This window comes from Natator depressus, chromosome 4 (genome assembly GCF_965152275.1).
Source record: "Natator depressus isolate rNatDep1 chromosome 4, rNatDep2.hap1, whole genome shotgun sequence".
Classification (NCBI taxonomy): Eukaryota; Metazoa; Chordata; order Testudines; family Cheloniidae; genus Natator; species Natator depressus.
The window spans coordinates 9,574,841-9,587,625 of record NC_134237.1 but is presented as its reverse complement, the minus strand read 5'-3'; the positions used below and the strand labels follow the sequence as shown (position 1 = coordinate 9,587,625).

General features: G+C 45.3%; 2 protein-coding genes across 5 annotated transcripts in view; one reads left to right on the top strand and one right to left on the bottom strand.

Annotated features, from left to right (window-relative positions):
* Positions 1-12,235, top strand: part of LOC141986139 (UDP-glucuronosyltransferase 2C1-like) — a 27,993-nt gene extending 15,758 nt beyond the window's left edge. For both annotated transcript variants that reach the window (XM_074950344.1, XM_074950343.1), the window contains 4 exons: positions 2,979-3,110; positions 3,799-3,886; positions 5,253-5,472; positions 6,521-12,235. In XM_074950344.1, the coding sequence (XP_074806445.1) occupies positions 2,979-3,110; positions 3,799-3,886; positions 5,253-5,472; positions 6,521-6,800 (720 nt within the window). In that variant the 3' untranslated portion in view covers positions 6,801-12,235. The remainder of the gene's footprint in view (positions 1-2,978; positions 3,111-3,798; positions 3,887-5,252; positions 5,473-6,520) is intronic.
* YTHDC1 (YTH N6-methyladenosine RNA binding protein C1) overlaps positions 11,890-12,785 on the bottom strand; it is a 33,624-nt gene continuing 32,728 nt past the window's right edge. For 2 of the 3 annotated variants that reach the window (XM_074950340.1, XM_074950341.1), the window contains one exon: positions 11,892-12,785. In XM_074950340.1, coding sequence (XP_074806441.1) covers positions 12,567-12,785 — 219 coding nt within the window. In that variant the 3' untranslated portion in view covers positions 11,892-12,566. The other variant, XM_074950342.1, reaches the window with a different exon arrangement.

Sequence of the window (12,785 nt, the reverse complement as noted above, 5' to 3'; positions counted from 1 at the left end):
CCTCAGACGTTCTTGTTAAACCCTGGATTTGTGCTGGAAATGGCCCACCTTGATTATCATACACATTGTAAGGAGAGTGATCACTTTAGATAAGCTATTACCAGCAGGAGAGTGGGGTGGGAGGAGGTACTTTTTCATGCTTTGTGTGTATATAAAAAGATCTTCTACACTTTCCACAGTATGCATCCGATGAAGTGAGCTGTAGCTCATGAAAGCTTATGCTCAAATAAATTGGTTAGTCTCTAAGGTGCCACAAGTACTCCTTTTCTTTTTGTGAATACAGACTAACACGGCTGTTACTCTGAAAACTTTCTAGAGTCCATTTTTATAGGAATTTATTCCTATGCCAGTCTATGAGAATTGCTTCATCATGCTGTTGCTGAATCAATCAGCAGATGGCACATTCCTGACGGCTCCGTGCTGCCAGATGTTATCTTGTTCTTTGGTTCTCCCATCCTTGAGGCTGTTGGGTGGATTCCAGTCTGCCCTCCGGGGGTCCTCTGGTTATTTCCACTTGATGCCTTCTTCAATCCTACACTGGATTCTTAGGCTGGCACCTCCCTGATCATTCAGTTATTTTCCACACCAGGCATCCATCCACATGCATCCTCTATCTCTATTTTAGTCACAATTGTTAACAAAGAGGGATGAATACAACAAAAGGGCGGGGAGTCTCTGGGTGCTGTTTCTGTTGTTACAGAGTATTGCTTTGAGTCTCTCTCTGTGTGTGAGTAGTTGTTGTTGTTACAAAGAATTGCTTTGAGAACAGACTCTGTCTTAGAATGTACTAACACAATTAGCAGCTTGCAAGTTTCACACGGAGAGGGAGAGAAACAGTACCAAAAACCAAGAGACCTCTTAATTAGTAATACCCTGGAATTTAAACTATGGGAAATCAAACTCATTTGTGATTTTAATACAGAACTTCTTTAATATGATCCAACATAATCCCCCTTTTGACACTAAGATTTATAATCATCAGTGTCACTTTCTATGTAGCCTATTCAAGAGAAGGTACTGTGAGGAAATTTGAATTTGTGATTCCAATTCATCCCACATACATGATCCTAGTGATGTATCTTTACTACAAGGTTCTGGGGTAACAGGCAAGGTGAGGCACACCCACTTTTGAGGAGTCCATTTGGTACAACCTCTAGTGTCCAATAGCTTCCCTCCCTCCCCAGCCCACTGGCTCGAGGTCCAGGGTAGCCAGAAGGATCCCATGTGTAATATGGGGAGTGGGCTAACCTTTGTGATTTTAATACAGAACTTCTTTAATATGATCCAACACTGGTATGCCAGAGGCCCAGGGTCAAGTCCCTGCTCTTCCTGATTTCAGACTTGAATCTGACTCTCCCGTATCAGCCCTATATCCACCAGGCCATTCTAGGGTTGATGTGTTGTCTCTCCCCCCCCACCCCCACCCCCAGTCATTGGAAAATTCCCACGCAGCTCGCCTCTGGAACAGAGGTCTCTTCCTGAAACCTGCTTGGGCTGCGTTTTAAAGAGGGATGGTTTCCAGGATTCAGTCTCAACATTAATTGTATTCTATCAGCGCATCCACACTGCATGCTGCTTCGGCGGCGTGTAGCATACGTACCCACGTAGCCCTCTCCACATGGGTACAAGGAGCAGGGTAGACGGTGAGGCACAGCAAGGCGAGTTCCGTACAGACATGCCTGAAGGGGGTTTGTCTGTACCCCAGTACGCTTCCCGCCCCCCCCCCCCCCCCCCGTCCCATGGCTCTCTACATACCCAAGCTGTGCCTCCCACATCTGTATTGCTGTTTTTAGCAGCATAACATCTGGCCGCTGGAGCCTTCGGCGGGGGGAAGCAACAGGGGAAGGTGCCAGCTGCTCCCTGCTGCACAGCTCTCCCCTCCACAGGGAAAGGCTCTGCCCATTCCCCGCGGCAGGGAAAGGCTCTGGCCGTGGGGAAAGGCTCTGGCAGGGGCGAGGCAGCAGGGACAGACTGAGCCTTTCCTTGCCGCTTCCCCTCTGCCAGAGCCCTTTCCCTGACACTGGCAGCTGTGCACTGCAGCACAGATGTGGTGCACTTTTCCCTGCAGCGTGTAGCTGCATGTACTCTACGCGCCGACGAAAGTGGTGTGTAGTGTAGACGTCGCCTGGGTCGGATAGAAATGATGGCCAGATGGAACTGCTCGGCACCAACAGCTAACAAACGCTGGCGAGAAAAGTTTTGTTAAACCAAGAAAAGGAGGACTTGTGGCACCTTAGAGACTAACAAATTTATTTGAGCAGAAGCTTTCGTGAGCTACATGAATCCGATGAAGTGGGCTGTAGCTCACGAAAGCTTATGCTCAAATAAATTTGTTAGTCTCTAAGGTGCCACAAGTACTCCTTTTCTTTTGCGAATACAGACTAACACTGCTGCTACTCTGAAACTTGTTAAACCAGTTACCACGCAATCCCTTTTTTAAAGCTAGCCAGTGGATCATTATACCTGTGTCAGGTAGATTAAAGAACCCTCTGAAATAAGAAATTTCCCCATGTAGGTGCTTAGAGACCATGATCAAATAACATTTTAGCCTGCTCTTTGATAAGCTTTGTATTTACATAAATATATGTCTCTTGCCATGTGTATTTCTATTGACTACCTTTCACCTATTTCAATCTGAAGTGCATTGAAAAGTGGGTTAGAATTTAAAGTGATAGCTTGTCATTTTAAGGGGGTTTCTGCTCCTGCTTGCAGACTACTCTGTAGGGAAGCTGCGGTCAGTCTGCAAAAGAGCCAGCCTAGGGCATGGTGGATTGAGTTGTGCCTCTCTCCCTGAGGTGCCTCTGTATTTGGTTGTTGTGTGTGAGATTTCTGGAGTCTAAGGAAAAAACAGTGTTACGCTTAGACCTTTCAGGTTAGAGTATTTTGGTTTTATTTCGTAGGTGGGCCATGAACAGAACACAACCACACTGGATGGTGTGGCTGCTTTCCAAAATTAAAAGGCTCTTGTCTCTCTTCAGGAAATGGAAGAGTTTGTCCAGAGTTCAGGGGAACATGGTATCGTGGTGTTTTCTCTTGGCTCAATGATTTACAACTTAACCGAGGAGAAAAGTAAAACGGTTGCCTTGGCCCTCAGCCAGGTTCCACAAAAGGTCAGTTTCTGTAAATGATCTGCATTCCTGCCAACAAGATCAGCAGCACTGCTGTAAAATCCCTGCTTCCCTCAGGCCACAGCTCTCAAACTGCATTGCCTAAAGGTAGGCTCTTTACTTCCACTCAATGTAAGTGCTCCGATTTTTTTTTCTCTCCCCCCCCAGCAGCTCCAGTTGAAGTCACTGGGTTTGGGGCTTGCAAAGAAGCAGGGTTGAGTCCTGAGTGGTCACAGAAATTGAATTTATAGTATTTTTCTCATATATGACTCACTTGAACAAAACCATGTGGGGTGAGTTCCCATACCAAAATGAGGCAGTGTGGACTAGTGGATAGAGAGCAGGACTGGGTTCCATTCCTGGTTTGGCCACTGGCCGGCTGGGTGACCTTGGGCAAGTCACTTCACCACCTGTGCCTCTGTTTCCCCATCTGTACAATGGGGATAATACTGTTCTCAAAGCGCTTTGAGAGATCTAATAAATAGTATAATACCCTATTACAAAAGTGTGTAAATAACTCAAGTGCTCAAAGGAAGCCTTGCTAAACCAGGGCCTGATCTAAAGCCCATTGAAATCAATGGAAAGACTCCAGTAGACATCAGTGGGCTTTGGATCAGGCCCCAGATTGCATTGCAGTGCGATAGTGCAGCTTGAACCACAGCTCGTGTATCTTCAAACATTTTCATTCAAGGTTCTTTGGAGGTACAAAGGGAAGAAACCAGAAACTTTAGGACCCAACACTAGGATTTATGACTGGATACCCCAGAATGACCTGCTTGGTAAGACTCTGTGCTGGAAATGTTCCTAGCTGAGCTTTTCTCAGTATTGACAAGCGTGTTCCCTCCCCACTTTACTCACTTTTTTGTCACTTTACGACAAAAAGAGACTAGATTGCCCATTATACACACAAGCTAATCCTGTAACCAAATACAGTACCTCAGAGGTCACTTGGAGGCCAGGGTATTTAGTGTGTGTTATCTAGAGAGAGGTGCTTACTCAGCTTTAATTATACCCATGATGGTAGCAGAGCAAGGATAGGCTTCACAAAGGTACTTGGCGGTTCTCAGCTGTATGGACCGAAATAGCATTGCCCATAAAACCAGAGAGATAACATTGCTTTGTCCTGGGGCAACTACCCCTGGAATCAGTGTGTGTGGCTCCCCTGACAAAAACTAGAGTAAATACAAAGAAGGGCAGCAGAAGTGATGCAAAAACTGGAGTTACACTGGGATAAACTGGAGTACTGGGAGTGAATCAGGCCCGGTAACTGGTGTGTAGCATTTAAACATAAGTACCTAGAAGGCAGCCACTGCCTTTCCCTTCTTATTTGTATTCTATTGAATCTTTTTTTACAAAAATAAGGGGACAACGGGGGCATAAAAAGAGCAAAGAGTGAAGGGAGGGGAAGGAAAGGAAAGAAAGAGGGGAACAGAGGGGAAAGGAGAGTGACATCTCAGTTTCCATCTGCTAGGGATTAGTCAAAGGTTTCAAAAAGTTTAACCAATTTGAAAATACTTGGTCTGAGGTCCCTCTTCTCTGAAACGGGACCCGCCCTTTAACTGCCAGGTCAGCAGAGCCACTGAGCCAGGAATCTAGCTGAGCAATCGGAGTCGTCTGGCTAGAAGCACGGCTCTAGAAAGCCGAGCTTTCTGTGAGTTGGAGAATTGCCCAGCTGATGGGATAGATCCCAAAGCACACATCGGGGAAGTAGTTTTTAGGGAGGTTCTGTATCTATCATCATTTTAACCCTCCTGCCTACTTCTAGCCAAAAGGATTGTGTCCCAGGGCAGCCCCAGAACATGTGAGCCAGCATGGCTCCAGGAGACACACTTCTCCAGCTGCATCCAGGCACTGTAACTTGTGCGGGGATCGGTGTGAATGAAATAGAACTTTCTGCTGGGTCAGCCTTAATCGTAGATCAATAGCAGAGTCTGTAATGTTTTGCAAGGTATTTTCCCATTGGCTAGGGTTGAAGCATGTACATACCATTATCCGTCCCTAATGCTAGTCTGGAGTAATCAGGACTAGCCCCTTGTCAAACTAATCATTATTTACCTAGTTTGTACAAACTTGTTGCCTTCTTCCCTGGAATCTGAGCATTTATGTACCCCATCGTTCCTAAACGCTTCTCTTCTCCTATTCCAGGCCACCCCAAGGCCAAAGCCTTTATTACTCACGGTGGAACTAATGGGATCTATGAAGCTATCTACCATGGGATTCCCATGGTTGGGATTCCCTTGTTCGCTGACCAGTCGGATAACATTGCTCACATGAAGGCGAAAGGAATGGCAGTTGAGCTGGATTTTAACACAATGCAAGCCCAGGATTTAATTGATGCATTGAATATCGTCATTAACAACTCCAGGTAAGTTCAGTCTCTGCCTAATGGGACAGGGTTGTAGTAGCTGTGTTGGTGCAAGGATACTATCTGAGCCTGCAGCAGCTCCTGGAAGGTGTGGTCCAGAAATCAATTTCCCTCACATTGTATTTTGTGATCTCTTTGGGAAAGATCGCTCTGAAAAGGCCTTGGAGCAGCCCCTGAGATTGTGTAGTTTTCTGCTCCCTTCTTGGAGCAAGTTTGAATGAAGTCACCCAGCCAATTTCCAATTCACACATACGACGGGCAAACTTCTTCTTGGCTAGTTTGTGACACTGAGTCTTGGCTTCCCAACTTGCTACCACTGTCCGTAGGGACCAAAACCCTTAGCACTGGGGGAATTCCACCCGTCTCAAGCTGTGAAACACCAGATCTGGAGGGAAAACCCTGCAAATTGTCTTCCCAGAAGTATTTTTTGCAAGGGAAAATGACAACAGAAAAAGCTGGACGCTAGGAATGTCTTGTGGCGAACCCTCTGAAGAAGTCTCATTATGTAATAGCAAACTGGGGCTAGCTTATCTTTTCGGCTCACTTTAAATCTTGACTCAGGCCATGAGACTTAACTTATGTCAGCCCTTGCTGCAGTTATTAAATCGCTTGTGTGCGCGCACACTTGGCTCCTTGAGTCGGCAGTGCGCGTCCTCACCAGGAGCGCTTGTATTGATTGCATTGTCAGTGCAGGGCATTGTGGGACGGCTCCTGAAAGCCAGTAAGTCACCGTAAGCAATGCATCGTCTGCACTGACACTGCGTCGCCCTGATGACATCGACCATGACTCTACACCGCTCGGGGAGAGGCTGTTTCTAAATCAGCGTAGAGAGACACTTACATCGGTGGAGCCAAATTTAAGTGAAGACGCTTCCACAGCTAGGTCAACACAAGGCAGCTTACATTGACTTGACCCTGTAGTGTGGAGCAGGGAGTCTGGTCAGCGATCCCTTTGCTTGCTAGTTGCCCCATACAGTAGCTGTGTTGGGGAAAGCGCTGTTTCAGAATAACCACCGTGTCATTTTTGTTTCCCCCCCGATTCCTTCAGCTATAAAGAAAATGCAGTGAGATTATCCCAGATTCACCATGACCAGCCCATAAAGCCTCTGGACCGAGCTGTCTTCTGGATCGAATTTGTCATGCGCCATAAAGGGGCAAAGCACTTGAGACCAGCAGCTCATGAGCTCACCTGGTACCAGTATCACTGCCTGGACGTCCTGGCGTTCTTGCTCACCTGTGCAGCAGCTGCTGTTTTCATTGCTGTCAAATGCTGCTTGTTTTGCTGTAAGAAATGCGGTAGGATTGTAAAGAAGAAGAAAACGGAGTAGATTTGCTGTTCCCATGGGCCTGGTTCAGCTTGTTCGTGGTCCTGTTGATCTAGGCACATGCTTGAAGTGAGGTGCATGCTTTAATACCATGCGTAGCCAGGGCTGTGTTCTGATGAAGTAGTATCAGGAAAGTTGTGCATTTAGCAAATATGATGTTTACAATAACTTTCTTTTGGCTTGAATAAGAATGAATACTTAGCTGGATCCACCAATCTGACTTCTTCAGTGATTACACAGGGACTTGTCAGATGCTAACTGTGGCAATGATTTTCAAAATGTAACTTTCTGGAGACTTTATTTTAAAAGGACAAAGCCCAACTAGGTTTTAGGTCCTTTGCTGTATCTTCTACCTGCAGGTATTAAAGTTGATTTGCCCACCCTGCAATCTGTGAGGGTGTGTCCTCACTAGATCATCCAGAACCAAAGTGTCCATGTGTCTGTTGGTATGGCTCCTGGAGGAGCAGACACTGACTAGTTCGGAGCTCAGATAAGCAATCTGATGCTCCTAGAAGATGCCCACTAGAAAGGCCAAGACTTCTGAAAATAGCCATCTGCCTGTAGGTTCCGATGTCTATATTTAAGTGTCTTAATAGATACCCTGATGTTCGAATGTTCTGGGCATGCAGCAGCTGCTTCCGACTTCATTGGGACATGCTGGGTGCTCAACATGTTTGAAAAATCAGGCCTTTTAGCAACCACAGTGAGGATTGAGGAATTGGATTTGCAAAGTTAGGTGTGCTACTCCCATTGAATTTCACCAGACTCCCTTGGCCTCCTTCCAAAATCTCAGCCAAAGAGAAGAACTTCACGTCCCATGTCTGAAAGCCTTGTCCAGAGTATAAAATCGGAATGGTTGGTGTCGTGATATGGAGGCTCCAATCATATCCCTTCTGCATTGTGTCTCATGTGAAAAATCTTTCCGAAGTTTAATGAAACTTTGCCCTGAGTTTTATTTCTGTGGGTGAAGACACAATTTGATGGTTGAGAATTATAGTGCTGAGAATTCAGTAGGCATGTGCTAGAGTGTGGGCCCAAGAAAGGGGGTGGCTGTTAGAACGGCAGGGAACTCTCTATGCAGGGAATATCACAATCTCAACAGTGTAGAAATCCCAGGGGTCAAACCAGTACACAAGGGGATCCAGGAAATGGCAGAATAACTCGAGGGGTTTTATGGGAATCTAGGTCTGCCCCCTTTGCTCCATAGTATCCAGTGCTCAGCCTCCAAACCCTGGCCCAGAGCAACCTAGCAAGCTGAAGAAAGAGCTGCTCCGTCCAACCAAGGTGGGGAAAGTGACTGGGTGTGGTGGAAGGCATTCCACTGTGTCCCATTCCCTCCATACACCATGCATGCATTCTTCTGGCCTGCTGTATTGGGCTACCCCATGCTGCAGGACTCCCTCTTCCCAGTGGTCCCTCTTCTGTGGGGTGTGGAAAGTTAGCCTTAGGGTACACGGGCTCAGTTCATCCTGCTAGCCGGCCTCCACAGCAGAAACAGCAACTTGCACATCCTGACAGCTGCCAGAGCTCCCTGAAGACTCGCATTAACTTCAGTGGGCTTTGGCTCAGGCCTTAGCTCATCGTGCCACTAGTAATTCCCAAGCATCTGCTGCCATACACAGGAGTGGGTCACCTGTGCTACAGCATTCCAGAGCTGGTGGAGAGGACAGCTGCCTAATACCAGGCCTTGTGGCTTCATTGGTCTGTAAGAGGTTGACTTAAAATGCTCCACTCCTGGAAACACCAAGTGGAACTGCTAATTTCCCTCAGTAATTGGCAAACTTATTATCTATATAGTGGGCCAACTCCCCAGCAGCTCTAAATCCGTATAAATTGTTCTGTTGAGCGCCATGAAGCTGTGCCAATTTTATAACGGGTGAGGATCTGTCCCATTTATGATCCTGTGGTTTGCAGTATTGCGTGGTTGCTACAATAAGCTAGCCACCAGATCGTGTTTAAGAATGCTTTTAAAATTGCCTTTGTCAGACTTGGGTTGCATTTGTAAATGATCCAGTGCCTAATGAAAGGCAATTTACATTTGCCTGCAGACAAAGTTGCTAGAGAAAACAGTAAGGTTCTTCGTTTACAGCATATATTTTAGCAGCACTAATTTTTGGAGCTGGTTGTGACAAATCTTAAGCCTTTGGTTAGTTCAAAGCTATGTAAACCCTTAAATATAGACGATGGAAAAATGGCTCTGTTCCTAAAAGCTAAAGCTTCGATGCTAAACTGAAAATGGGACACTTCAATGTTGGTGGCGATTTAGGAGAATCTAGAATCCAGGGCCTACCCTAGCAGATATGCTGAGTATAAGACACACTAATTTGAATGGTCACGTTTCTGAGCATACAGAAAAATACCTAAATTGGTCATCAGCTATTGACACTAGAGTTATGTGATCTATCGAGACTCCCCTTGTAGCTGCAGTGCACAGCTGGTGTAAACTGCCCTATTGTAATCACTTGGGTGGAGCTAGGCCAGTTCACACCAGAGGATTAGGTCAATTAGCTATTATAAAATGTCTACAGAGAGCTACAGATTGCATAGGTCTGTGCTGGAACTCTGCAAAAATCTGTGCCCCTGATCCTGCAGTGAGATGCATGCAGGCTGAACAAAGTCAGTGGGAGCTGCATGTGCCCTAGGCTGTGCCCATACAGGCAGCTGGCATGAGCACAGCCTTGATTGCTGACATATAAAACATTCAGAGATTTGATACTGGGAAACATGAAGCCAAAGTAAGTTAGCTAGACCTGCTTGGAGTGGGGGGGGGAGTTTGTGGAAAGTATCACTGAGTTTTGACCAGCTGTAGTCTTAAGGCAAAACTGTGAGCCTACTCCATTAAACCCCATTATCATGACCCTATCCCTACAGGAAGATCTCTGCATGAGTGAGGGTATGCACTTTATTTGAATGTAAAAGGTCATACAGATTCAGGCTCTTGTGTAATTCAATGCTTGTTGCACTGGTTGAATGAGCTAGCTCCCTTCTGTGTGCTGCTTTAATACCTCTCCATCGCCACTGCTGCTAACCAAAATATTTGCTGCCTAGTGGATAGAGCTTGGGTTGATTTGTTAATAAAAGCAATTCCTATTATTGAGTGTCAAACTGATTCAGTCTATGTAAGATTTCTTCTACTAAAATATGCAAAGCTTAGGTTAATGCACATCAGTTCAAGTCAAGGAATTCAGCTGTAGAAGAGCCCACAGTAACCTGCCTTGCAATTTGTGCAGATGGACTGCTACCCACAGAAGTTACCATGCACAGTTGCAGCCTTACTTGACCAGGTTATTTAAAAGTTTGCTGAAGCAGGAGACAAACACAGAGAGGAAGTAGGACAGACTGAAGATGGACGAGAACAAGTATGTGGAGACAAAAGGGCCGCCTTCTTCAGAAAAACGTAGCAAGTTGAGTGCTCGACTCTTGCACAAGCCTGGCTCCAAGTGAAGGAGCTGAACATGTGAAATCTGGCCATAAACCTGCTTGGCTTTTATACTCCAGCAAGTCGCTGCCTCATTGCTACTGCCATAATTTATTCTTCTTAGGATGATGCACACGTGTGCGTGTACACACATACACACACACACTAACTATAATTTGCCAGTTACTGAAGTAGCTCTGCAAGCCATGGTTCAGGTGACAAATTAAGGTGAAGGCAAATTACAGATAGCTTATGCATGGTTCAGCACTGTATGACAGCTGTAAGAGCTCAACTTGCTAGGATCCAGAAGGTTCCTGCCACCTGTTATGTAACTGGAGCCAATGTAGCTTAGGTTGACTTACCACGGTGTCTACACGGCGCTGCGTCCACGAGAGATGCTCTCCCGTCGACTTCCTTATTCTTCTCGGGGAGGTGGAGTATCAGGGTCGACCAAAGAGCATTGATTTTGTGGGTCTTCACTAGACCCACTAAATTGACACCTGCTGCATCGATTGCAGCAGTGCTGATCTACCTGTAACTGTAGACATGGCCTAAGAATAATACATTTCAACCCAAAAGTTAACTCAGTAAAGTGAGAACAGGGAAATGCCTCTAACTGCATGCAGAGAAGAGTGGTTTTTTCCAGTGAACTCTCAAGTTGTCGGTTAGCTCTCTGGTTTTTACTATCCCAAGTTTAAATTCAAATCTGTCCTGTTCAAGAGCATTTACAATACAGAAGTCAATGAAATATCCCATGGCATTTGCTATGGCATGTTAAGTAGAGGCATTCCTTTGTTGGCTCTGCACAGTGGGTGTGCGCCCTGTAATTTTGTTTGGATTGGGCAATTGACTGACATGGGGATGGTTTGGATCTCTCTTTCACTGGAGTGGTGTTGAGACTGGCACAGGGCTAGGACATTAAAACCAGATTGCTTCAAATCCATGAGAGTAATTCTCCATAAGTAAGTTATTGAGGGCATAGTAGTTACACAGCTCCCCCACGAAAAAGAAAAGTATAACATTTTAATCAACTGAGTATTTTGTTCTGGTTTAATCCCAAAATCCATGAAACTCCTGCAGCGATTCAGGAAGATAGGACTATGAACCTACCTATTCCCATAAACGTTAGGCCGTGTCTACCCTACTGGCTAAACTGACACAGCAGTGATCGATGCAGCGGTGTTCATTTAGTGGGTCTGGTGAAGACACACTAAATCGATCTGTACTCCGCCACCCCAGGAGGTGGAAGCTATGTCAACAAGAGAGCATCTCCCATTGACCCAGCGCAGCGTAGACACCGCTGGAAGTCAACCTAAGTCACGTCGACTTCAGTTACATCATTTACGTAACTGAAATAGCGCAACTTAAGAGTTCCAGTGTTCGTGTAGGCCAGCCCTTAGTTTTGGTGATACTGAGCCCCAGCTTGTATCTGTTAAGGACAGCTGTCTGGGTTGAATTTCACCCATTGGAAATATCTTTACTGAGGAGGGAAAATAGGTAACTTCTGAATACACAGGCCAGCCTTCCTAGAACTGTTAGCAAACCTGGAAGCCTTTAAAATAACAAGCCAAACTAAAATTTCAATGGTTTCAATTGTTACCAATTTATTATTATTTTTTTTTTTATAAAAAACAGTAGCAATGTAGAATACAGCCACATTTTCTGCTTCCACACACGCAAACTGTGACCATTCCAAGCAATGTGTACGTTTTAGAGAGAGGCTAGACAACAGCATGGACCAGAAGGTTACTGAACACAGGAAGATTTTTAAAAAGATTAAAAATTAGCTATCAATAGTGTCTTCTTAATATTGCTTTCATTATCGAAGACTGACAAAACACTCTACAGCGAAGGGGTTAGAAACCAGGAAAGCAAAAGGCTGCTACAGCACTGCCCCACGGGTAAAGCATCACACTTCCATCGGTGCGTTACCTGATAGCAGCTTTTTTTCCACTGAACCATGTGAAACGACAAGTAAGAAAATAAAGCAAAAAAAAAAAAAAAAAAAAAAATTATGGCAGTTATCCATCAATATTTAAAAAACCCTAGGATGAAGTCACTAGAAGTAGATGAACACTTATTGAAAAGGAACCAATATCTACATTCTTAACTGTTTCCCATTCTCCAATAAAAAGGTCAACTCAAATATCAACTTTGTGCATTTTTTCTTTTGGCTGATTGAGTTTTTCCAGTTCATAGTTTACTGCATGCTTGGAACAAAGAGGGTCATTGTAAAACCTTCTACACAACAAACTAAGTAGACAGCTGAAAATAAAGTGTACTACTTGTAAACACACAAAAAAATACAAGCTTTGTTGTTCTGTTTCAAATGACCACTGGTTCCAGATGGATTATCTTCTATATCTGCCTCTTTCACCCCTGTCTCTGTCCCGCTCACAAATTCTCTCTCTCTCCCTTTCCCGATCCCGTCCCCGTTCTCTGTCTCTCCTGTTGTCTCTGGGACGATCGCGCTCCCTCTCCCGCTCTCTCTCCCGAGGTCTGCTTCTCCGACCACTGACCACTGCTTGTGTGCGACGCAGAAAGTCATCTACCCTCATATCATAGTCGTG